General features: G+C 41.0%; 3 protein-coding genes across 6 annotated transcripts; 1 reads left to right on the forward strand and 2 right to left on the reverse strand.

Annotated features, from left to right (window-relative positions):
• Window positions 1-586: 586 nt before the first annotated feature.
• On the reverse strand, window positions 587-2,957 carry LOC126371941 (uncharacterized). The gene is made up of 2 exons (XM_050017397.1): window positions 2,570-2,957; window positions 587-2,486 (listed from the first exon to the last, which is right to left on the reverse strand). Exons 1-2 carry the CDS (start codon window positions 2,898-2,900, stop codon window positions 1,564-1,566), a joined length of 1,254 nt encoding a protein of 417 aa, XP_049873354.1. The 5' UTR covers window positions 2,901-2,957; the 3' UTR covers window positions 587-1,563.
• An 875-nt stretch (window positions 2,958-3,832) lies between these two features.
• On the reverse strand, window positions 3,833-15,428 carry LOC126371938 (protein deltex). Of its 2 annotated transcripts, none has more exons than XM_050017392.1 (11): window positions 15,002-15,428; window positions 14,458-14,704; window positions 14,106-14,245; window positions 13,685-13,895; window positions 13,239-13,442; window positions 12,693-12,856; window positions 11,569-11,692; window positions 11,065-11,282; window positions 10,301-10,434; window positions 9,328-9,436; window positions 3,833-6,832 (listed from the first exon to the last, which is right to left on the reverse strand). In XM_050017392.1, the coding sequence occupies exons 2-11, from the start codon at window positions 14,654-14,656 to the stop codon at window positions 6,632-6,634; spliced, it is 1,704 nt and encodes a 567-aa protein (XP_049873349.1). In that variant the 5' UTR covers window positions 14,657-14,704; window positions 15,002-15,428; the 3' UTR covers window positions 3,833-6,631. The 2 variants fall into 2 exon arrangements, with proteins under 2 accessions (XP_049873349.1, XP_049873351.1); XM_050017394.1 differs by having other exon boundaries at window positions 11,065-11,279; window positions 15,002-15,427.
• Window positions 15,429-15,569: 141 nt separating this feature from the next.
• Window positions 15,570-24,269, forward strand: LOC126371943 (double-stranded RNA-specific editase B2-like). Of its 3 annotated transcripts, none has more exons than XM_050017405.1 (11): window positions 15,570-15,722; window positions 15,992-16,047; window positions 16,968-17,024; window positions 17,355-17,459; window positions 17,705-17,819; window positions 18,632-18,753; window positions 19,488-19,617; window positions 20,619-20,714; window positions 21,233-21,372; window positions 21,722-21,938; window positions 22,279-24,269. In XM_050017405.1, the coding sequence occupies exons 1-11, from the start codon at window positions 15,704-15,706 to the stop codon at window positions 22,389-22,391; spliced, it is 1,170 nt and encodes a 389-aa protein (XP_049873362.1). In that variant the 5' UTR covers window positions 15,570-15,703; the 3' UTR covers window positions 22,392-24,269. The 3 variants fall into 3 exon arrangements, with proteins under 3 accessions (XP_049873362.1, XP_049873363.1, XP_049873364.1); XM_050017406.1 differs by having other exon boundaries at window positions 19,506-19,617; XM_050017407.1 differs by lacking the exon at window positions 16,968-17,024.
• Window positions 24,270-24,426: the final 157 nt, after the last annotated feature.

Below are 24,426 nucleotides of genomic sequence, written 5' to 3' on the forward strand. Positions count from 1 at the left end.
CAACGATACTAAACTAATAAACAAACTACAAACTAGTTACGAAACTGGGTACGAAATAGTGTAAACAGCATTTGCAGGTCTCGATATGGTGATGCGTGACATGTGGACATGACCAGTGACAGACCAGACCTTACCGGGACGACGGCGGCCATATGGTCGGCTTGCGACACAAGTACACATTATACAGGTCACGGGAATTTATAAGTTCACACCAGTCAAACGTTTAGATCCGAATTATACTTACGAGTTTATGCACCTTTTTAGGCAAACATATACAGGGTGTTAGTGACATCGTAACGAATACTCAGAGGGATGATTCAGACCATGATTCTGAGTTAATATCAAGTGGAATTTTCCGTCGCTAAATTCATGTTATTTTTTTAGTTTTTTAAATTACTTATTTTCAATTCTATACTTTTGCGATGGAAAATTATCACTAACACCCTGTATGTAAGTCCATATCGTTGTCTGGAACCTGATTAGTAGTACCTACGAAAGAAACACATTCGGCCTCGGCAAAGCAAATGTTTAGTCTAATTCGTTGACAACTCCGAACTACTTAGATACCTGATTAGAGAAACATACCTACTCACGCCCGTAACCGCTATTGGGTAGCCAGAAGTAACAGAATCTTACAGCAAAACATGGTATTGACGTCCTGGTAATTGCCAAGAACGCTATTATAATAGTTATGACAGTAATCCAGGTAGCCAGACCTATATAAGTCAGTAAGTAAGATTGGAAGTTTTTTACTTGGCATAAAATATGCAACTTAGGACTTGAAACTGAGGTAGCTGCAAGTTGTATTTTGGTGTTTTATGCTTCTGTCCACCCCATTAGGGACAGGCGTGAAGCGTGTAGATGTCTGCCATTTACGGTTGGTTTGTGACACGATGAGCTCCTTTTATGTAGTGTATGTTTTGTATGTGCATTGGATGAAATATAGCTAGGTATGTTGAAACGATTGCATCTCTTGCGTTGCGTTTAGTTTGCTCAGATCCATGTAAATACTTACATTACGTTATATTTGTAACAGATTGCTTGCAAACTATTGTGAAATGAGTACAACTGAACTAATTTATAAATATGTATAAAACAACAAACATTATATCACGACGATTACGTTACAAATTATATGTAGACATGAATATTCTACGGAGGAGGAATCATAATGTTCATATTCTACTATAATACTAACAGAAAATCATTGATCATAAAACATAGGTAAGTTATTGCTGATAATACTAGATCGATCTCAAGTAAAGACAATAAAAAAAACTTATAAAAAAATATCTAAATATATAACCAAGCCAAGTGGAAAATGTTTCTATTTGTACAAAAGTTGACGTATAACCTGCGAACCAATCGAAACTCTTCGTAGTTACGCATCGTCCTTAACGCAAGGTGTTATTTAATTCGGACGGGTTATGCGTTTTATTTCGAGGGTTATGCTTAAGCGACGCTACGAATATTTTTGACTTGGCTAGGCATATTCGTCATCATCTCTATCAGTTACATCTATGCCAGATTTGCGCAGCATTTAGTTAGATGGAGAACAGTTTCTTATTCAACTTTCTTGAGAAGGTATCTCTCAACGAACTCCTCAGTGGCAACCAACTGTCTGTCGAGGTACGGCCGGCAGTCGCGGCCGTGTTGCGTGACGGGGGCCGTGCGGTCCACGTTACAATAGTGTTCATACGTCACAGGATCGTCGAAGTACCTCTGCGCCGCCCCCGGGTCCATCAACACGTACGGGAAGATGCTGATCGCGAAGAACAACCCGAACATCCGACTAGCCTCGCACCATCGCAAGAACTCCTCCTCGTCATAACCTATATCCTTCAACCGATGTTGAGTAGAACCGTCTACTGATTTCATAAACATGGAGTAGTAGTGCAAAAAGACTTCTTTTTCGTGCGTTTCGCGGAATTCTCGGGACGTAGTCAGGTAGAGGAACGAAAGCAGGTCGAACGCGGGCGGCCCGTATCGCACGCACTGATAGTCCACGAGCACAACCTTCCCAGGAGCGAACATTATATTGTTAATCCATAAGTCTTTATGGATTATCACGTTCAATGTACTGTCGTAGTCTCGCAAAGTGTCGCACGCTTCCAAATACAGCTGGAATATCTTGGGCTCGAGGTCCTGAATGGTGTCTTTGTATTTGGCAGAGTACATGTTGATTAGGTTTGCGGACAATCTGGCGCATGCGTGAAGGAACGGAGAGTCGCAGAATGTTGGTTCCTTTAAGACCTCGGCGTGCTCTTCAAGGAAGTTATACGGGCGAAGTGGATTTACAGTTTTTCTAGTTGCATAATTGGCAAAGGCTGCATGGAACCGAGCCACTGACGCAGCAGTCAGCAGGACGTCTGGTAGCTGCAAGGTTTCCAAGAACGGCCGCGGGGCAAACCCGTCCACGGCGAGGTCTGGCATCACTAATATGGTGTCATCGTATAGGTACCCTTTTGGGCGCCATGGGTTTGGTCCTGGAAACGTCAAGTTATGTGACAAAAATCTACTCACGAGACTCCAACAGAAGCCAAAGTATAGTGGTAATCAGTGTACTCACCATCGTCGCCTCCAAGCTCTTCAAACAAGCGAAACATGAGCGTCTCCCTGCGAAAGTAGTCGTTGTTGTCGATGAAGTTGGCTTTGACTTTATTGGTGAGTGGTAGACTTTTGATGAAGAGGTGTAGCGTTGCGGTGCGGCCGGTGGAGTCGCGGGCGGTGAGGGTGGCGCGGAAGTGGTCCCCGAGGAAGCCGGTGAGGCCGGCGGCTGCGGCGCGCAGGTGACACCCCTCGGCCCGCCAGGTGTCCCCCAGCGCCCGCGACACGATCCCTCTCAACCTCCCCTCATCCAACACTCGTCCCACCCCCGGAACTTCACCTTTGCCCACCATTTTGACACTACACTCCCGCCCATCACCTTACACGTTATATATCGAACCTTATCTATTTCTATCTTTTAAGATACCTTTGTCCTGTCTCGATTTTATAATAATCGAGTACTATTGCATAAAGATATGGTTGAGATGCGAATGTGACTTCTGGTTGGAGGCAATACGGTGTAAAGTGAATCGTACGATAAGACGGTTTGGCAAACAGTAGCGGTCGATAGAGTCGTGTTCTCGCGATGTTGGCTGAAGGCTTATGAAGACGTCCTATTGATAGTACCGAGCATTGTTTCCACAAGGCCTGCGTATGGAGACTCGTAACATTCAACACAAACACGGGCCCTAGTCGATATAGGTTCTGATTACGAATGCCAATAGCAGTTAAGTGTATTTATCTTGTGTAATCTCATTTTCATGCAATCACCAGCCCATTAACGTCCCCACTGCTGGGGCACGGGCCTTCCCTATGGATGTATAGGGATATCGGGCCTTAAACCACCACGCGGGCCCAGTGCGGATTGGTGGTTATTAACGACTGCTAATGCAGCCGGGACCAACGGCTTAACGTGCCTTCCGAAGCACGGAGGAGCTCGAGATGAAAACTTAATTTATTTTTGTGGTCAGCGATCCTATGACCGGCCTTTGCGAAAGTTGCTTAACTTCAACAACCGCAGACCGAGCGCGTTTACCCCTGCGCTACCGAGCTCCTCAAAGAAAGCAACACTTTTTCATGCAATAGTCAATGTTATTTCTATAGTTTTTTTTTTCTGAACTACTCTATGAGACCCTGTCAGGGGTCATATGCCTTCATAAACAAAGTCAGACTTAGCTCGACGATTGAAAAAGACTAAATCCGCTATTCGTCTGTAACTCACAAACTTCATTTTGTATATTGTATGTAGTGTTTGTTTAACCGGGTATAAATATAAAATACAAACTTTTTATAATATATAATAACTTTATTGCTTTAAAAATAATAGCTACATTATACTTAACTAAGTTTAATAAAGCTTATAAATGGAAGTTCGTTTTACATCGGGAAGACACGTCTATAAGAGAGGTACTTTCTTACTTACTCATACTTATTTACACTACGCTATGCATAATTTAAAACTTTAATAAAGGCACTTATTGGCAAGAATTCCATATGCTAACACGTATAATTAACAAATTAACAACTAAAGTATAAATACTCTTGGTCCATTGTGTGTCTTTAGTACAATACTTAGTATTTTTTACTAAAATTATAATAATTTTGAACTGATTACAAGTAACATTAACAACATATTTATTTGTTCTAAGATAATACAAAATAGAATATAATAATAACTTTTAAATATTTTTCTAAAATAAATGCACTTTATGCTATAGCATCTACAACTTTTTTTTTAAAATACTATTTAAATATTTGTTTTTCGAATTTGCGACTATTGTTCCAAAGAGTTCACTTGTGCTCTTATTCATAATTGTGAGAGTAAAACTTCAAATCATGCACACTGGCATCAGTGTCTTGAACACATGGTAGCTGCCACAACTAAATGTGATTAACAGTATACAGTGGTGTATATAAGTAATTGCTAAAGAAATTATCTATTAGGAAGACTATGTTTCCTTATATATTGCCTTGTCATGTCTTATTGGAATGGAAGACGAAGCTCCAGAGAGCCATAAAGTAAATAAAGAGGTAAATATTCCGTTTTTAACATACTATTATTATTAACATAACTAATAATAAAAATGCTTTCAATAAGCATAATTTTAGCACAAACATGAGGACTTTAGATTGCTATCTAACTGGCCTTTAACGGAATTAATTACTAAAAGTTATCAGACCATTTTCATGTGTTACTGGCCTTAAAACGTGATTATTTTCAATATAAAGATCGTATGTAAAATTCGAGATATACAGTTTGAGTAAACCGTGAATAAACATAACACATATAATTTAGTTCCATAGGTTTGTTTTATACTAATTGACAGAAGTATTATAGTCAGATCAAATTCTTTTAAGGTGTCTAGTGGCAAGTCAGTGGATAAATACGCGTGTCTAATAGTCTATGCTCTGTCTGACCTCAAATCATCCTTAGTATACTTCACCACCCATTGTGCAGTTATCAATAAATTGTATAAATGCATGACACTAGGTAAATTCTTCTAATCGAACAATATACCACACATATATTTATTTAAATGTCTGTGTTACGTATTCGTGTATGTTTTGTGTATTAATTATCATATTGTTTGTCTATGGTTGTCTAACTAAATACACACGGGTTATTAAAGGAGTTGTCATTGACCTGAGATAAATGAGAAGTCAGGTATCGGTACCGCCAAGTCATGATGACAAGACTATTCTAACTATGGAATATTTTGCGAGGATGTTAACGCTTTATTAAAATGTTGCCGTCTCTTCTACGTAGTTAAAACTATCAGCACGCAATGATGGCCGTCAATATAATTATTACTTGATGACCACAATAAAGTACAGCCATTTACTCCTTTAAAGCAGTTAATAATACGAAACTTGATGAACGGGACAAACGTCGAAACAGCCATCATAGCATGCCTTTTAAACTTGGCTACTTATATTGGTGCAAATTCCAGAACACAGCATCTAATTTTATTTTAAGTTATACCTGTCATTTTCTTATCCGCCGAAAAGGAAAGGGACGGATGATTGACAGCTGTTAATTATAAAAAGAATGAGCGAATGAATGATTAACCCGGACGAATAAAATAGTATGCAAACCGATGAACGTGCGCTGTAATCTTAATTTTGCCGGGTAATTGGCCAATGTACAATTTTTAGAGGGTTGGTTTTTGTGAATAAAACTGACGTGTGTTCTATAAATTTTATGCCTGTCGATTACCCGTCCCTTTCCTTTTTTAGGGGATATGAAAATGACAGATATAACCTAAACTTAGATAGTATCTACAGGAATTAGCATCATTGTCTATTAAATTACTAGTAAAAAATAATTTCCTGGCGCGATATTGAATGCTTATTTATTGGCAGTTCGGTTCGGCCAACATTTAGGAATATAGCCGTGAGCATATATTTTTTTACTCACATGAGTCATTATTCGTAAAAATCTTAATAAATGCAGATCTAGTCCTAACGTCAGTCTCCGGAATGTATTCGAGTTCATCGTAAAATTAGTTCTCAAAGAATAGCTGGCAACACTTATGTTTTTATCTAACTGTAAAGTAAATAAGGGACCTTAGTTATGACGTCACGTCGACCCAACGCTACGCGGAGATCGGAGAGTTCATTCACCCCGGCGCTTCCGATTCGTAGCCACCGGCTACGATCATAACGTCTACGTCGTAACGGTGGATATACTGACGTCATCAATATTTCTTTTGAAGGTAATATACATCAATGGTTTCGGTGGTGGTTTCAATCCTTATAATCAGTCAATTTCTTCAACGGAGGGGCAGGTCGCTTCGTTCCATAGGGTGATAGGGGGGAGGATTATATAGCAAGTCTGGTTGAGTCACTTGTTAGTTACTGATTAGCCGATATTAGGTACTTCGAGGGCTTTGCCCAGCAGTGCGACGTACATACTTCTTACTCGTTTTGTATATAGCAGCACGGTGCGTCCTGTCCGTGGCAGACGCGGGGCGCGGCGTAGTGGTGCGGGGGGGCTAGGGGGGCAGCAGCGCCGCGAGGCGCGCCAGCGCGGCCCGCAGCAGGCGCTCGGCGCAGGCGAGCGCGGCGTAGTGGTGCGGGGGGGCTAGGGGGGCAGCAGCGCCGCGAGGCGCGCCAGCGCGGCCCGCAGCAGGCGCTCGGCGCAGGCGGGCGCGGCGTAGTGGTGCGCGCGGTGCGGCGGCGGCGGCGCGCGCCACGCCACCACGTGCTCGCGGCCCGTGGTCTGCGACGCGCACACGCAGAACAGCCGCGCGCTGCTCCACGCCGCGCGGAGGGCGCTCAGCACCTGGACCACGCACTCGATACATATCTTGGCATCTCTTCACAGGAGTAATATAGCGTAGGTACTTATAGTCCGGCAATCTCGTGCGCGACCCTCCTGCGGGGCGACAGACGGTGGCGGGGACGGGGTAGCTAAGATGTCAGCGGGTAGCAGGTGGTGTAGCGGGGAAGGGAAACGCGTGCATCTGCGCGTCAAGTACGGCAGTCTCGGCCTAGGGATGCGCGGTCTAGATCGTCGATCCGATTTTAAGGATCGGATCGGATCGTAAAGCGTCGATCCGATCCGCGGATTGGATCGCATGCCGTCGATCCGATATCAAGAAAATCGATCCGGATCGGATGCAAATAAGCAAGACACAATTACTTATTTTCCGCCTTCGAGTAATCTCGGGTAAACTGACTCCACACACTAGATTTTATAGGAGGCACCATTTTTTGACCAAACAGTTTTACAAAACAAAACGTCCGTACATCTGAGATACTCGGAGACAATAGCAATTAGAAACAAATCAAACCACACTTTTTACTCGTATGTTTAAGTAAACAAAAGGGTAAGTACCCACAAAGTTAAATTATAATAAAATGTAATAAGATGCTCGTATATCTATACCTACCCGCACGCAAAAGACGCCGCCAAGTTTGGAACGTAACGTAAACAGAAGATCGAGTTCTATCCTAACAAAATCGTAAGCAATTAATGTAGGTAATCCGCTTTTTAATTCATACGATCCAAGCGATCCGACCTTTAAAGTTTTGTATCGATCCGCCTAAAAATCGTATGGTCTCGATCCGATCCAAATATCGGCAGATCGAATGGCTTTCGATCCGATTTTCTAAAAGATCGGATCGGATCGGCGCATCCCTATCTCGGCCGCGCAGCCGAAGCGGCAACACGTGCTTGATAATCTGTACTACTTTGAGGGCGACGCACACGAGATTAATATCTGAGGTTGAGTAAGGCGATCTCAAGACAACTTAAGGAGGTTGTACATAAATAATTAATGAGCAAAACACGGAGAAATCAAAGAGAAGTGACGAAGAATATCAAACGGAGAGTGAAAATGAAAGCGATATGGAAATTGATTTATAATAAAACAATCTATTAATATTTTAGTTTTCCTAATAATTGGTCCTCAAGCATAATAATAAAAATAAAATAAAATAGTTCTATCTTTTTATTCACTCCTACATATATTACGTCACAAGTAAGTACAACTTATTGCAAGATTTATCCTGGCACAATTCTCTACGTGTGCAGCCGTGTTCTAGAATATCAAAAGGATGACGCGCTACCCCGTCCCCGCCACCGTCTGTCGCCCCGCAGGAGGGTCGCGCACGAGATTGCCGGACTATAATTCATCCTGCGATGGTTGTACCTCTGCCTACCCCAATTGGAATGTAGTCGGGAGCTTATGTGTGTTATGGCTTATACGGTGACGTGCAATGTAGGAACTGTGTTGAATATTTTACGCTATATCTTAAAGGAGATTACGCGTCCAATTTTTTATCAGTTCAATTCGTCAGTCTGGTTAGAATTGCTGGAGATTTTAACTAACTCACGTGCTAAAGGACAAACTAAAATGAAACAAATAACCAGACGAATTATGAACATCCCCCCCCCCCATATTATGCCGGTTCATTAGGCTATTATCATAGATGTAAACGTTACCATTTTCTGCCTCTTCAATCTAGGCGTACTATTTCAGATATTTGTTATCTGTTCAAATTAGCCAACGGGCGTGTTGACTGTCCGGAACTACTGTCAAAGATCTACCTGCGAACTAATTTACTTGGGCTCAGACAGCGCTCTGTTCTTCGAGTACCATTTGCTAGGGTAAATTATCGCAGAAATTCATTTTTTATTTGTGCCTGTCGTGATTTCAGTGAATTGCAATGTGATTTAGATTTGTTCTGTACCAGCATTACAACTGTCAAACGAATGCTTGCCAAACCCTTTTTTTTCACTCATTCTTCTTCTCATTTAATGTTAGATTAATGTGACATACCTATACCTGCCTCTTTATCAGCGCGTAACTCTTTATCTATTTGTGGAGATTTCTCATTAGCATTGTCTACATCTATCGTCTAGATCTATAGTTATTATTTGACTGTTAATCTTCCTAAGAAAATAAAATAAAATAAAAAATAAATAAAAAGTAAAAGAACGCTGCTACGACTAACTCTTCCAACACGCGCAACGTCACGTTGTGGTATTTCGACAGAACAACATGAGTTTCTTGGTTTGCCTGGCACCAATCGACAAAACGATTGGTGCTAGGCAAACCAACCAAACATTATCAAAATCTATAAAATTATCATGACAAAATTTTACTACGTAGCGCGTATCAGGCCTGCAAGGATCACAAAGCGATTCTAGTGATGTATGGAGACACATACGAATGGAACTCAGAACTTCAAGATTTATTTAAGATCAAGAGACTAACGCTCTAATTACTAGACCACGAAGGCCGTTGCGTTGTTACAGATGTTAATACATACCTGCCTTCCAAGTGCATTGTCAGGCAAGAGCGTGTAGCGCGGGAACCCTACCGCGTAGTACGGCGCGCCCGGCACCGGGTGCGACGGGCCTTGGCGCCCGGACTGGAAGCTGGGGACATGGCGCAACCACATAACGTTACCTCACAGGTAGTCAGAGGTACATCAGAGGAACTACGTACTGATACTTTACTTGAAAGAAATAATTTAACTTAGTAAAAATCAACACAAGAGGCAAGATGATTGGACACCTAATAAGACACGACGAATTTATTAAAAACATCATAGAAGGAAAGAGAGGAAGGGTAAGACCAAGAAGAGCTTACATGGAACAGATTAAAGACAAGATTAACGTCGTGTCTTATAGGGAAGTCAAGGAATTGGCCTTTGATAGACTGGAATGGAAATGCTACACCGACAAGAGTATGGCTCTTAAATTGATGATGATGAGTAAAAATCAAGAGAACAAACAATAAAAGCCAGTCAAGCCAAATCCAATTATTAAAGAATTCGATTGAACTTTGTTTGGCTGCCAAATACTCGTGTATATTCACATTCACCACTTTTCTTTAGTATTTATATTTTTCATTGTAATTAAGGCGGTAACTAGAAACTTGGCTTACATCTCCATATGGGAAAGACTGGTTTTATCGAGTCTTATATCCTACAGTTCTACAGTGTGATCATTTGCGTTATTTAGAAGAAAAATAGTAGAGCAGGATCGATGGGCAAGAGAAGAAAACAAAATAAAAGTTGATGAACATGACGAAATGAGTATGGGATAGACGGTTGATAATGATAAATGTAAAAAAAAACCACAACCAAATCGGACCATCCGTTTTGGAGCTACGATGGTGGGAACAGACAGACAAACAATTGGATGACACTTATAATACCGAGCGTCGGGGATTAAAACAAATACATATAGCGTCGATGACAGACATGGGTAAGGATACGCAGATGATGGTGTACTCACTTGTAGGTGACGAGGATAGTGGGCACGTCGTGCTGCGGCAGCGGCGTGGGCTCCAGGCGCCACGCCATGCTGCCGGGGGGCTGGTCGCCCGGCGCCGGCGCCGGCGGCTCGCGCCCGTACACGCTGCCGCACACCTGCGCAGTGGCTTACATTCTACACTCTACCACAGATACACATAAAATGTCCTTTGTTATCCCTATTTTATAATTTTACATGTTCTCCGTCATAATGTAAATATGTGTGCCATATTGTTTCGGTAATAAAGTTAAAACTTCTTTGAATGATATACATGTCTTTTCTTGTAAACAATAAACAAGGTAGGTCCCAACATAGTCCCTTGAGGTACGTCAACCATTACAAGTAAAGTATTAATGTTATGAGTTCAGATACCTTTTGATTTTGTATAAGATTTTTTTTTTAAATCAAATCATATTATAATCAAGTAAGTATATGACATGGATATCAAAGCACTCACATTTGGTTCATAAAGTTTTGTTAAATTTATGGTGTCAAAGGCTTTACATATGTCCAAAAAAATTCCAACTTTAAATTAGTTATTAGGCCACTCTTATGATACCTGGATATTGTTAAATACAAATAAAAGTCAACTTTATTGTGGTCGGTTAATTAGAAATCTCACTGTGGTATTAAATTGGTAACAGTAGAGCAGAGTGGTGCAGTATGATTTATATCCCTTCCGGTTAAATGAGGGGAGGCACGTGGCCAGCAATGGAAGTGATTGTGTATTGGTGTAAGCCCCTCACCCGGCACTCGACGTGCAGCGGGCGGCCGGCGCGCTGCAGGCGCTCCAGCTGCTCGTTGAGGCAGTGCAGGTGCAGCAGGTGCTGGCAGCGGGCCAGCGCCACCACGGGCGCCCGCGCCGCGTCCAGCGGCCGCAGGCAGCCCGCCATGGGGCACACGGCGCCCCACTGCGCCACCTGCACGCTGCGCACCCACGCCACCACCGCGCCGCCGCCCTCTGCTGGGGGACAAACTCGACTTGCAGTTAAGTTACGCTCGCTGTTCTGAGGTAGATATCTACCTGTGAACCATACATACGTATGTTTCCAGCCCTTCACCCGCAATAATATAATAGTGTATTGAGGACGCAATCGCATAGACAATCTTCTACCATATATAAGATATAGGTTGGTGATATGTCTGAAATGATCAGCTGAATGAATTCTAACCTACTAGGTAAGTCTAGCAAAAAATAAGTATTAAATGTTATTTCACATAAGATTTTGGGAATTAAGTAAAAATGTGACCTTCCACGAGGTCGTTGTCGGAGTCGGCGGGGGCTGGCGGCTCGAGCGGCGGCGGCGGCGGGGCGGCCTCGAACACGTCGTCGCTGCCCGCGCTGCAGTTGAGCAGCGAACCCACTGACGCTTGCTGGAACCGAGACATATATTTACGTCAAAATACAAAAACTAAATATATATCCAAAATCGTGGTATAACATCGCAATGAAAAGGTAGATGAAAGATTAAAAAGTACATGACTAAAATGATACCTTTTGTGGGTCACAAGTTCACAACACTCTACAACCGTAATCAAGTGGATTTAACGGCTGTATTCTCCACTACTATAAAACACTCATTAATAATAAATAAATGTATTTTTGTGCAATAAAGAGCTTTTTTCTACTCCTCTACTTTAATCTGGCATTTAAATAACCAAAAAGTCTAATATAAGTACATACATAATTAAACTCTTTGAAAAAGTGTATGCTCTATGGCCTATAAAAGCATTGTTTACAAAGTGTAACTGTACTATAATGTCGCCAAAAAAGCATTGTTGTTGTTTTTTTTTTTTTTTTGACCTGGAAACTGGCACCTTTACTTTGTTTGGTGCCATAGATATACTATAAAAAAAAAGTATACATTTGCCGCCATTTTCCCGCGCGTTGGAAAATAAATTGGAAAATTTTTGTTTCATTTAAAATTACGTCGTCGTAGAAAAAGTATTGTATGCAACGTTGTATAACTAGGTCAAAAAATGCTCGTGGCGTCTCTTATTGCGATGTTCGCCAAGGCTCACATCGCAACTCACGCCACTCGCATTTTTTGACCCTTCTTATACAACTGTTGCATAAAATACTATTGTAATACCGTTCCTGTTTTGTATTGATATTTTAAAGAACCTGTGCCGAGGTTTTCCTTGCAGCTTCTTTTCCCCGGCTATACAGGTTGTGAGAAGCTGCAGTAGTTTTAGGCGGATGAGACGTTCGTTATGTAAAAATTGACGATTCAAAGTGTAACTATGTTACCTACTGAATAAAGATATTTTTGAATTTGAATTGAATTGTAATTATTTGTTAAAGGACGCGTCTTATTCATTTACAACGTAGAAGGAGTCTCTCGTAGCGACGTACAAGTTAGTGTTATAGTACCTGCAGACTATCCTTGCTCTCGTGGCTGAGGTAGGTGGAGACGGTGTCGACGCTGTGGCGGCGCGTGGAGCGCGTGCTGCCGCCGTCGGTGCTGGGCTCGGCGTCGGGGCCCGCCGCGGAGTCGCCGCTGTCATCGCGGAGTTTCTCTGCGCCCGTCTTGTTGCCTAGCGAGTTACTTATCATTAAAAATAGGTACGCTCTATTTTTGAATAGTCCAACATTGTAATAAAGAGGAAACGTCAAAAGAAGCAGAATTTTTTTATTTTTAATTTTTTTATTATTTATAGTATGTATGTCTCGAAAAGTTATATTTGATTTTTGTTTACTAAAACGAGGGTTGAGCTGATTGTATTGAGAAAATAATGTCGGTATATTTGATGATTTGCCTTTGTATAATATGATATATCGATTCTCTATTTACCATTCACTACTTGACTATATTAATAATATAAATAATCTTGTGGTCAATTGGTCTACTTGGACATTGTGCAGCAAAATTATCCTTTACTTATTTTTTTATCTAAAGCAAGTTTTAGTAATACTGACTGAATATATTAAGATTGTGCAGTATTTGTCGCGCGAGCCCCGGCTTGCGTTCCCGCGGCGACGCGCTCCGTGCGCCGGCGCGGGCGGGCGCCGACTGCACGGATTGCACGGACTGCGCCGACTGTGCCGACTGCACCGACTGCACTGACTGCACACTGTGCACGCTGGAGCCAGTGTGCTGCTGTGGTATGCGGGGTCTGCGGCCTAGGAATGAAAAATTGGTGTTCTAATTTACAATTTAACGTTCTTGATTAATCATGCAAACATAGGAAAAGAGAGGCTTTCAACTCTTACAGGACTAATAACAACTCCCATTACTAAGTAATTTTAAAAGATGTTGAAGCTTGATACTTTTTCTAATACTGATATTGTGTTAACAACTACAAAACTACGGTAACAGACACATTGTTCTCTTAAGTTTTGTAATGTTTGTTTATAAAGCGTACCTTCCTGAGGCGTGCGCGCGGGCGGCGTGGGCGGCGCGGGCGGGGCGGCGGCGGGCGGGCGCGCCAGCGGGTAGGGCGGCTGCGGCGCGCGCCGCACGGCCCGCGCCGCCGCGCCGCGCCTCGCCACGCCGCGCCGCACCGCCAGCGTCCACCCGTCCCATGACGCCGAGTCGCCGCCGCGCTGCCACGTCTCTTCTAGCAGGCACTGAACCTGGGGACCACCAGTCATATTTTAAATATGTGTCGCACGTAGCCCAACAAGACAGAGCTATGTCTCTTGTTTCTAACTCTTCTTCTGGCCTCCTTCGACCTCTTCGACTCTAGTGTCGTTGACATGGTTCATGTAATGATTACATATTTGAGTAAATATTAGCGAGTACCGACTGAAATTCAGCAACAAAAATTCAATAACTTCACGTACCTCCATGGGCAAGGGGTCATATTCGAGCTCTAGCTGGTGATGTGGCGACAATCGCGCCCACTCCCACCTGACGCCGCGGCCGGCCGGCGACTGTACAGAGTAGCACGCGCGACGCACTGGGCACTCTTCTGTACCACCATCTGTAACGTCCTAGATACTAGTACTAGCTACTTATACAATTTTAATAGATAATTAATTAAAATGCTTTCCTTCATTTCGAATTGTTTCTCTACTATTATTAAAGATCAATATTCAACTCTAAATAGGTAGACCGCACGGTTAATATTAATACCATAATACTCCAACTAATCCCCAGTGAAAATAGCCCTTACAAATTGCTTGGTTTCCCTACCTGGAGTATCAGCGTACTGTGTAAGAGTGCGTAGATTGACATAGTGTCCGCGCAGAGCCGGGTCAGCATCAGCCAGCACAACTCTGGTCAGTTTCTTGGCATGTGCACGCTCCAGCGTGCGCGCCACTCCTGGCGCGTGCGGGATCCAGCCAGTGCCGCGCCACGCCTCCCATACCACCACACAGTGCACTGCTGACATCTCCACCACTTGCTTTACCCACAGATTTAACTACCACCACATTGTACACTGCAAATGGACAGTATGTATGTATTTCTCACTAATTCATTACTTTTACTATGACCAATAAAATGTCCAATGCTGTGAATATTACTAGTTGCAAACTAGGTTGCAGTGACACATAGATGACTCGATGATCATAAGTAGAATGTAAATGATAGAATAGATAGAGCTTATTTGGCTTAATTAAGGATATGTCAATTGTTTACATTAGCATTATCATAGGCACACAACACAACACAGTACATATTCCAAGATCCTGTTTACATTTACATTTATACTACAAATAATTGATAAAATTCATACATGTTGTATATTCTTCGCGTCTATAACGAGTAATAATATTATCACATTCTTCAGGGAGGATTCTCCTTCGTGAGATCGAAGCCCCGCTACTGGTTTCACCGCTTACAGATTGGACAACATAGCATAGCCATTTTGGTCTTTAACAACTTCCTCTAGTATATATGCCTGTTGGAAACACAATTTATGCGAGCTTTACAATTTCACTTCTAAAGCGACAACGTTTTGAAGAATATACAAAAGCGAAAGAAAGAATTAATTCACAACGAAATTACATTACTCAAGTTTTTTTTTTTGTGACAGCCAGCAGTAAACTTTTATGTTGTGTTGCTTGCGTTTGTCCAAATGTCCAACTTTCCGATTCTTTCGGTAAAATTGAGTAAAATTTTCGGAAACATTGGTCTATCTCGATATATATTATTTACAATTAATTCATTTTATCTTTAAAAAATATATTAGAAATAAATATGTCTTTCAGGACAATTCCTACAGCCTTCTTCAAAAAAAAAAACGAATTTTTGAGGGACTTTCCGCAAGTGGGCAAGAAAGGCAACACTTGCAACAGGCAATTGGCAACCCGGGAAGTGGACGCCATTTTCATATTGTTTGACTGTCATTTGAAGAGGCGGCTCGTAATTTCCGCGTCAGAATATTACAATTTCGTGCGTGTTTTGAAAAACAAAAAGAAATCGGGATATTTCCATAATGGCATACAACAAGCAATGTAAGTAAACTACCAACTACTATTACTCTGAGTAACTGTACATTAGAAATGAGTAATGCCCTAAATATGTTAATTACGCCAAACGCTTTAGAATTCATTGTCCTTTTATGTTATTACTACTCAGAAACAGTAATTAACTTTCCTTTTGTCGTGTCTTCTAACTTCTTAGCGTTCTAACTTGCGTTCATTGACGATTATTGATTTTGGCGGCCATGTATGGCTATACAATTTTGTGAATACTTATGACTGAAGTTTTGTGTCTCCAACAGATAATACCCGGAACTCTGGTCGCTACAACACTCCGGGCCAGTTCGTACCAGAGGAGGTAAAACACTATTAACAGTTATACCTATAGACTACTCAAACTCAAAATGCCTTTATACCTATACATACATACATAAATTCACGCCTTACCCCCTGGGGTAAGCAGAGACAGGGAGAGAGAGAAGAGAAAATAATCTTTATATAATCATTGAACCATCATAATCTTTAAATACTTGTTAAAATTGCTGCTAACACATTTGTTATGTGTAATATGGTTATTATTCAATTAAAGTTGTTTCTTTACCACTAATAAGCTGTCTGTTATCACAGCTTTATGCTGAGCCCCAAGAGACCTGGTACCGGCCGACAAAACCAACAGCAACTCTTTGACTATGCACACACTGAACATTTGCTCGACAGCATTGTAAGAAACAAAGAGCGTGCTCTATGGTCTTACAATGATTGCCTCCCACCAGCGGCATTGCTCACTTACTAATGGTATCAAAGTTGCTAAGCTGCCTTGCCTTTGGTGAGGTTCAACAATGTCAGTGTAAGCCTCTCAAAGAGGAGCTGGGAGAGTCGAGAATACATTATGGTCACGAGGGCATAATCTCGTGCCCATAGGGGGTTCTCTAGACTTAAGTAGAAAGTAAGCTGCCCCGGATTCCTAACATGTGGCAGTCCCTTCAAATTGCACCTAAAGTTAATGGTTTGGAAATAGGTACTACAATAGACTATTTGAAAAAACCGGTGCAATTTGACCGGATGAGGTACATGAGAGGAATATGGATGGAGATGGGAGATGTTGCCCTATCCTCACTTGACAGGTTATGTGAAAGGATCCTTCCACGCTGTAGGCACGTTCGTTATCTTCCGCTAAATTCCCGCGTAGTGTTTTCCTTATGCGTGTGAGTAGAGTGTGTGCGTGCGAGGTATGTGTGGTGAGGTGGCGCACATGCCCACTCGGCTGCCTTACGCCAGCTGGTGCCGGGCGCGGGGCTGCGCGCGCGCTCCGTCGCCGCCACCGCACCGCCCACCGTGAGTATCTTACCATTCCTCCCGCACACAGTGACAACCACGATGGCTGCTAGTGAGCAGCATAAACATTAGTTCAAAATTAGTTTCATTTCATATTTTCCATATTGTATCTATCGATTGTAAAATTTCAGAATACACAATAATAAATTATCTAGTTATATTTACTTAGTATCTAGGTGCGGTTCTAGTTTTTAATGTTTTATAATCTATATAAATAAACTATTGTGTATATCTATGTACCTATACCTATATATCAAGTGTTGCTCTTTAATGTTGAAATTGTACAATGTAATTCTTTTGAATATAATAATAAGCTGTCATATTTGATAGTCTGCGTCGGCGCCGCAGCCACAGTACCAGACGGTCGGTCAGCGCAAGCCTATGCAGAACCAAAACCATAACCAGAATCTCAACCAGAACTTGCAAACTGTTCCGGTAAGTTTTTTCATTTATTTATACCAAAACCTTTCCACCTTAAAACAATACTGACAAAAAATAATCATATAGGTATCAATTGATACACGCTTCTTTTAAAATTGCTGAAGTATTTTTTATATGATTAATGAACTTGTAAACTTTTGAAATAACACTATAGCTTGTAATTTTTAAATTGAAAAAGAACATCTTAAAAATAGATTGCGCCTATAAAAGTTGCAGTGAACATAATGACGACGTTACAGATACAGAACATCGACATCGACATGAAGCCGGTAGATGTATTGAACAACTCAGGGGCAGGCGCCGGCGCAGGCGACGCTACGCGCCCCCATTGGATGAAGCCCAAGTTGCCTGGAGGTGAGTTGTTCTTGCCTCATTCTTTATTTTATTATTACGTCAAATGTGTGGCTTTTTCCTACATACACAAGACCACGCCTATTTCCCATTGGGGAAGACAGAGACTACTTACTACGATCCTGACACACCACTCATGTCATCATCTTATTCCTTTCGCAATCTTATTCATGGCAATATCCAGAAAAGGTGATAGTTGTCTTTCAGTGTTACATGAAATTAATTAATGATTAGGTATAACTTTTTATTCCGTTAACTATTTGTTTAACTTTGCTTCCAAATCAGTCTTATCATTTTCACGATTTTTTTCCGTTCTTTTAAATATTAAAGATCCACCTGTAGATAGAATTTCCTTAGTTCTGTAATAAACAATCTCAATAATATCCAAAAATGCATGATGCAATACATCTAAGAGAGCAATATTGCTATTTGACATCTGTTGATATTGCGCACTTACTTTTATATGCGCATATGTCGAATTACAATATTTATTTTACCCTTTGATCTTAATTAGTGGTTAGGGTTGGGGTGTAAAGTTCTTAATGGCTGTGAGGGCTGGTTTTCTGAGGATGAGGCTGAGATGAAAACTTCCAAAAGCTTGCAAAACTCACTGAATTTAATTTAAATTCTTACAAACAGTATGATACAGTAGTTCAATGGAGTATAAGTAGATCGGAGGTGCACAGAAAAAATGTTGTCATAGTAAAATAAATATAAATGTAATGTTGGGGGTTGCCATCAAGTTTGCGCCAGTGCTGCAGCTGTGGGTCGTTTGTAGCGACACAGACTGATGTGTGTGTTGTGTGTGGTTGCAGTGAAGAAGGTGACCAACAAGGAGCGCCGGCGGCGGCAGAACGAGAGCCTGCGCAAGCTGCTCACACCCAAGAACGCGCTCATGGTGCTCCACGAGATGCTGCCCAACGACCAGCTTACCAACGTGAGTATTACTAATAATGGGGTAGTTTTCAACTGGTCCAAACTTTTACTTTTTTACTAAACGTCAAAACACCAAACTACTATGGAATTTCTATGAAAACCTTTGTTGTCACAGAAAAAACGTGATAAAATGTCGGACGTATTATTAAATTTTTCTTTATTAACCTCTCATATGCCGAGATACCAGACACAATAGATTTTACATTGTGTCTGGTCGAGATCCGCGTTCCGGAGTTCGAAAGATTAAAATTCATAAATAAGTAAAAAAGAAAACGTTTTTTGTCACCTTTAGATCTGTCTTTATTTAGTAATCAAAATTTCATAATTTATTTTTGAACTAGGAGACTACCCAATAATGATAAAATTGATTCCTTAGTGATTTGATTATCAACTGGCCACTTGAAATGATTTAGCTATTACTACCTATATTATGTACATAGAACTATTTGGATTTTATTCCCAATTTATACTAATGAGTGAATCAGGATGGAGACGCTTGTATGTAGTTCTATGGAAAAGAATAAGAAGAAATTGGTCACTTTTGTCCTAGTGACGTCAGTTCTATAGAACAAATGGGAACTACTCTTTACCGATAGTGCCGTCGTTGCATTCGTTGCCCTTGGCCGACGAACGCGTGCTACGGAAATGCACCTAAAGAGATCGCTATGACACAAAGGTTTTCACCAGAGCTGTCACTCAAAATCCGCAATGATTTGGCTAATGAATTGCCTAAAGGTATTTTCTGTGTCGCAGCAATTTAGAGTGGAACCGGCGGGGCAGTTCAACCAGTACTACAACAGCAAGCAGGGCGGACACAGCTTCTGTGCAGACCTCACCATCAACGGGAACAGCTACAAAGGATACGGTGAGATATTGGTTTTATAATATGGTATAGAATAGGTGGGTGGGGGCGGAAGGCAAGGGCGAAACCACTGCCCTATTTTTCCCTAAAAAGTAGCACAAGAGCGTGGCTCTCAAATTAGTGATGATAGAATAGGTAAGGGGACAACCTAGTCCAACGATACATTTCTATGGAATTTGTTGTATAGAAATACTTCAAATACAATACACATGTGTGACATCATCCATCTTTAATCTTTGTACTTTTTGTCATGTCGTCATCATCAGGTCTACATCTTTTCCAGAAGATGTACACAGTATCTAGGAGGCACTTTTTTCTTTGTTATGTAATTCTTAATTAAAATTCGTAAGTCAGTCAAAAATAAATATTTCTAGATTAGCATTTTATAATTTATCTTTGACCCAGTAACTTATACCAGTCGCCTATTGTTGAGGTAGAAAGTTATTCCTGTAGGGTAGGTTACCAATTAAAGCGAAGAAAGACGAGGAGATGTGCGGGGCCGACCAATAGCAGCGTGTGAAAGAGAGAGAGCGAGGACGTTCTGTCGCTCAAATTCAAATATATCTTTATTCAGTAGGTAACATTGCTACCATCATCATTCATGATGAACATTGCTACACTTTGAATCGTCATTTTTTACATAACGAACGTCTCATTCGCCTAAAACTACTGCAACTGAAACCGGCATTTTACGCCATCTGACATTTTGCGTTTCTGACATTTTGTGAATCTGTCATTTTGCGTTTTTGTCATTATGCGCCTAAACCCTCACGACCTCTATAGTCGAGGATAAGAAGCTGCAAGAACAACCTCGGCACAGCGCCCTAGACATTCTTTTTTTTAAAAAAAACAAAAGTCTCCCCTCGCGGTGATTTGTCGATACCGCACATCTATCTTCTCCGCTTTACACACGCTCGACAAAGGCGTTTAGCAGTTAATATTCAACAATAATTATCATTATTATCAATTATCGAAGTTTACTTAAGTAAAATGTCCTTTTGTAGGTGAAAACAAGCTGTCAGCACGCAATGTGGCGGCCGAACAGGCGATACGGGATATCATCATCCAGAAAATGAATAAAGTGCTTGGTAATAGTGAAGGTAAGCTGTTGATAATCTTTATTTCTATATATTGTAGTGAGTGTTTAGCTGCTGAGATGTTAGTCTCAACATATTATTAAATATTAAATATAGTTATTAAATAACTTGTAATGTATACCCTCATTGATTTAAAAGATGTGTTGCTGTTGCAGTTTCTTGTCATTTCTTCTCAGCCATAACACCTTGGGAAATGACGTAAATTCAAAAATGTTACATTGACCTTCAACAAGTTTATTCATGATAATTGCGTTGAATAAATTATTCTGATTTCTGATTAGATTATTATGGCTTAAACATTAGTACTGTCTCTACTTAGTTCAATAACGTCTTAACTAATGTTATAACATGCATAGCTGTAAGTGATCCATTGAATAAATAAAGGAAACTGCACTGCAGCTTTTGCGGGTTGTTCGCTAATCCATCAAGTAATAACCTCGGCTCAGGTTTACGTGTCCATAGATTTTGTTAGTGATACACATCCGGGTTGGCGTCACAATGAATCAATGTAATAATTTCAGAGATGGAGACCGAAGGCGACGATGATGCGGCGCTGCCGATGATCCAGCTGGCGTCGTACGCGCTGCACAAGCTGTTCTCGGAGTGGGAGTACGACGGACACAAGGTGCCGCAGCTCAAACCCAGCTCATCAACCGTCTCTGTGAGTTTATTTATACTTCTCTCTTGTGTGGCTTGTGAGATCAATGACCGGCAACAACTCTGGTGTCAGGGTGACTGGATAGGCCCCTGACATGACTCATATATGCCATAATTGCTCTCTGAAGCACAGATCATCTTATTTTCGGACAATCGGCCAGTCACCCTGCAATGTCCTAAACAAACTAGGCATCACAAAGTGATAGTGGCATGACATACCATTACGCCGGTATCCCCGAAAGGGTAGATATAAAATATACACCCACGTACCTACGTGATATTAATTATCTCGTGGAGCATACTTTACCACGCTGCACCAGAAAATAATCCATTTATTTTTGTGATAACGCCAGATAAGCGACACCGCGTCGGAGACGGAGGGCGCCAAGAGCAAGGTGGCCAAGAAGAAGGAGCTGCCGGCCAACGCGGCCGCCATGCACCCGTGCATGCTGCTGACCTACATGCGGCCGCACCTGGAGTACCGCGAGCTGGCCGTGGACGGCGACCGCCCGCAGAACATCCTCTTCACGCTCGGGGTCGACGTCGATGGCTCCACATACATCGGCAAAGGTCACTACACTCATTTCTATTCATTTATTAGAGATAGCGTGGCGACTAGGACGCTTGTCGGAAGGGACTGATCGGAGGGCGCACAGGGCCGCGGAAAATGGAAAAGGAAGGGAAGGTCTTTGTCCAGCAGTGGGATCATTAGACTAGATTAGATTAGAACTTAGTTACACTTGAATCGACAACTGTCAGTACTACTCAGAGCCGGAAGACAGTAGCCGTACGGCTTTGAAACAGACAATCTGGACGCCATCCTACTGGCGTCAGAGTACTGCGGGGCGGAAGGCAATAGGGAAACCACTATACGAAACAAAATAGTTATATTGTGTACTTCCCCTTGCAGCGCCCAACAAGAAGGAGGCTCGCAAGCAGGCGGCCAAGTCGGCCTGCCAGGATATTTTCGGCGTGCAGTTCAACGAGAAGCCCACCGACAACGCGCCGCAGGGCGCCGCCTAATGCCGGGCGGCGCCGCCCGCGGCCGCGGACACACACACCAAACAAGGCCAGTACCTTCTGATAACACTGAAAAAGAAAGATTAATGGCATCGGAAAGTCTTTTGACTTAGCACATACATAACTATAGTCCGTTCAAGAATGATCTTCATAAAAGGTAAACAAATATGGCTGCCGATATTTTTTATTTGTGTCAAACTGCATACTAGTGAAGTGCTGAATTGATTTTAGCTCAAGTTATTTTATCAAAATAAACTGACTCTCTTGGGTCGTTTGAATATTTTGTATGATAATATTAAAATATATATTGTATGTTTCTTTGTGGTTACACTAACTCACTTTAAAAGTCATTTATTCTGCGCATTTCGGCTTATTAAGTACAGTACACTCACTTAAGTTATTCACGGAACTGACTCGTTTTCCTGACCGGAATGAAATGTCTCATCACTAATCGTCAAATTGACAGCTAGCCACAGATTAACAAGAATTTATGATATCAACTTTTTTGTGTGAGGTTTTGTTTGATTTTTGTTTTTACATGAAAAAATGTGTTTTTAATAATTATTTTACGTTAATTTCACATTGAGCTAAGAAATCATACATCTATTTAGTGCTACGGATGTTATTAGAAGAATACTTTGCGTAGTTTAGGTGAAATTCGAACATTCTTTGTAGTAACAGGTTTGTTTACCTTTTATGAAGATCATTTTTGAACGGACTATAAATTAAAATAGTTTCTCGATTTTCAATTAAAAATTCTCTGATGAATCGTAAATTGTAATAGATTGGTAATAAAGTTAATATTTCAATAAGATTCACGCACTTGATACAAATTACACATAGTAAACTATTTTTACCGGGTGTGATTACATGTTAAAGAAGGTACAAAAAATACCTTGTTATTTTTTCAATGTTATCAGAAAGTACTCGCCTCGCCGCTGCTCTAGGTAGCTCGGTCTACCACTGGCCGAGAGTACAGAGAATACAATCTCACGCAAACTTATAAATTTATATTATTGTAGTATCACAGCTAGTATTGGTTAAGTAATGTGTTAGAACTGTAGATTGTGAAGATAATTGAAGTTATTTCAAACTTAATCTCGTAGTAGCATATTTCCAACCACTTGCAACTGAATATCATATTTCAGTCGCCTCTGCCTGACTCGATGTTTTCGGATTTTCATATTTCACAATTTGAGAAAATGTAAAGTTGAAGCACAGAGCAGGTTCGTATTATCAAGTTATACTATGGTTATATTATGTATTGTGTCCAAAACCCACAATGTGGAATTTATATTTTTATATCTAAAATCCATTAATTATCCTACCATCATTATCATTTTTTTTATGTAAGGGTATGAAGGAATGTCAATGAATTTAATGGAAAATACATGATATGATAACTGATAGGGCTCGTAACTTTACCATGAATTTTGCAACTCCGTACTTCGTATCAAATGATACATCGTTTGTATAGACAATTACGCTGCTGGCGTAACATTTTTGTATTATAGTTATATTATTACTGACAATACTCAAGTTATAATTACTTATCAAAATTAATAAATCATGATGCAGCTGTGTCTTCCTCTAGAAATATTGTATTTGTATGTGCGCCTGCGTTTTGCGCTAACGTCTGCGCACCTTAATATATCCTGCGTACCTGACCGCATCATCATCATCATTTGTATGTAAAGTGCTTTAGGACATATCTGTGGAGCCCTGGCAATAATTTAGTTGTAAGCTGAATGATGTAATTCTAGTATTGCCCACATAATTGGTCCACTTTTTCATCGGTGGATGCCTTGACCATGTTGTTATCTTCTCCGATAATTATTTTTTTCTTTCTAGAAAATATAGTGAATGAATTCTGCAAAAATATGTACTTGTTTTATTTTCCACTGCACTTCCAATATTTATCCTAGTCTTAAAAAACTGCATGATAAATGGTTCATTGGTCACCAACTTTACTTATATATCTGGGGGGTTTAAATGGCCACATTTGTTTGCATTGCGCACTTACTTTTATATGCGCAAA

This window comes from Pectinophora gossypiella, chromosome 13 (genome assembly GCF_024362695.1).
Source record: "Pectinophora gossypiella chromosome 13, ilPecGoss1.1, whole genome shotgun sequence".
In the NCBI taxonomy this organism is placed as follows: domain Eukaryota; kingdom Metazoa; phylum Arthropoda; class Insecta; order Lepidoptera; family Gelechiidae; genus Pectinophora; species Pectinophora gossypiella.

What these genes read in the sequence shown, in the direction of transcription:
- LOC126371941 (XM_050017397.1), bottom strand. Translation starts at nt 2,900, where the DNA reads ATGGTGGGCAAAGGTGAAGTTCCGGGGGTGGGACGAGTGTTGGATGAG. An exon ending in AGAGCTTGGAGGCGACGATG is followed by an intron (nt 2,487 to 2,569) that starts GTGAGTACACTG and finishes TGACGTTTCCAG; the next exon opens with GACCAAACCCATGGCGCCCA.
- LOC126371938 (XM_050017392.1), bottom strand. Translation starts at nt 14,656, where the DNA reads ATGTCAGCAGTGCACTGTGTGGTGGTATGGGAGGCGTGGCGCGGCACT. An exon ending in AGAGCAAGGATAGTCTGCAG is followed by an intron (nt 11,693 to 12,692) that starts GTACTATAACAC and finishes TCTCGGTTCCAG; the next exon opens with CAAGCGTCAGTGGGTTCGCT. An exon ending in CGACAACGACCTCGTGGAAG is followed by an intron (nt 11,283 to 11,568) that starts GTCACATTTTTA and finishes TTTGTCCCCCAG; the next exon opens with CAGAGGGCGGCGGCGCGGTG.
- LOC126371943 (XM_050017405.1), top strand. An exon ending in CCGCCACCGCACCGCCCACC is followed by an intron (nt 17,025 to 17,354) that starts GTGAGTATCTTA and finishes CATATTTGATAG; the next exon opens with TCTGCGTCGGCGCCGCAGCC. An exon ending in AGTGCTTGGTAATAGTGAAG is followed by an intron (nt 20,715 to 21,232) that starts GTAAGCTGTTGA and finishes TAATAATTTCAG; the next exon opens with AGATGGAGACCGAAGGCGAC.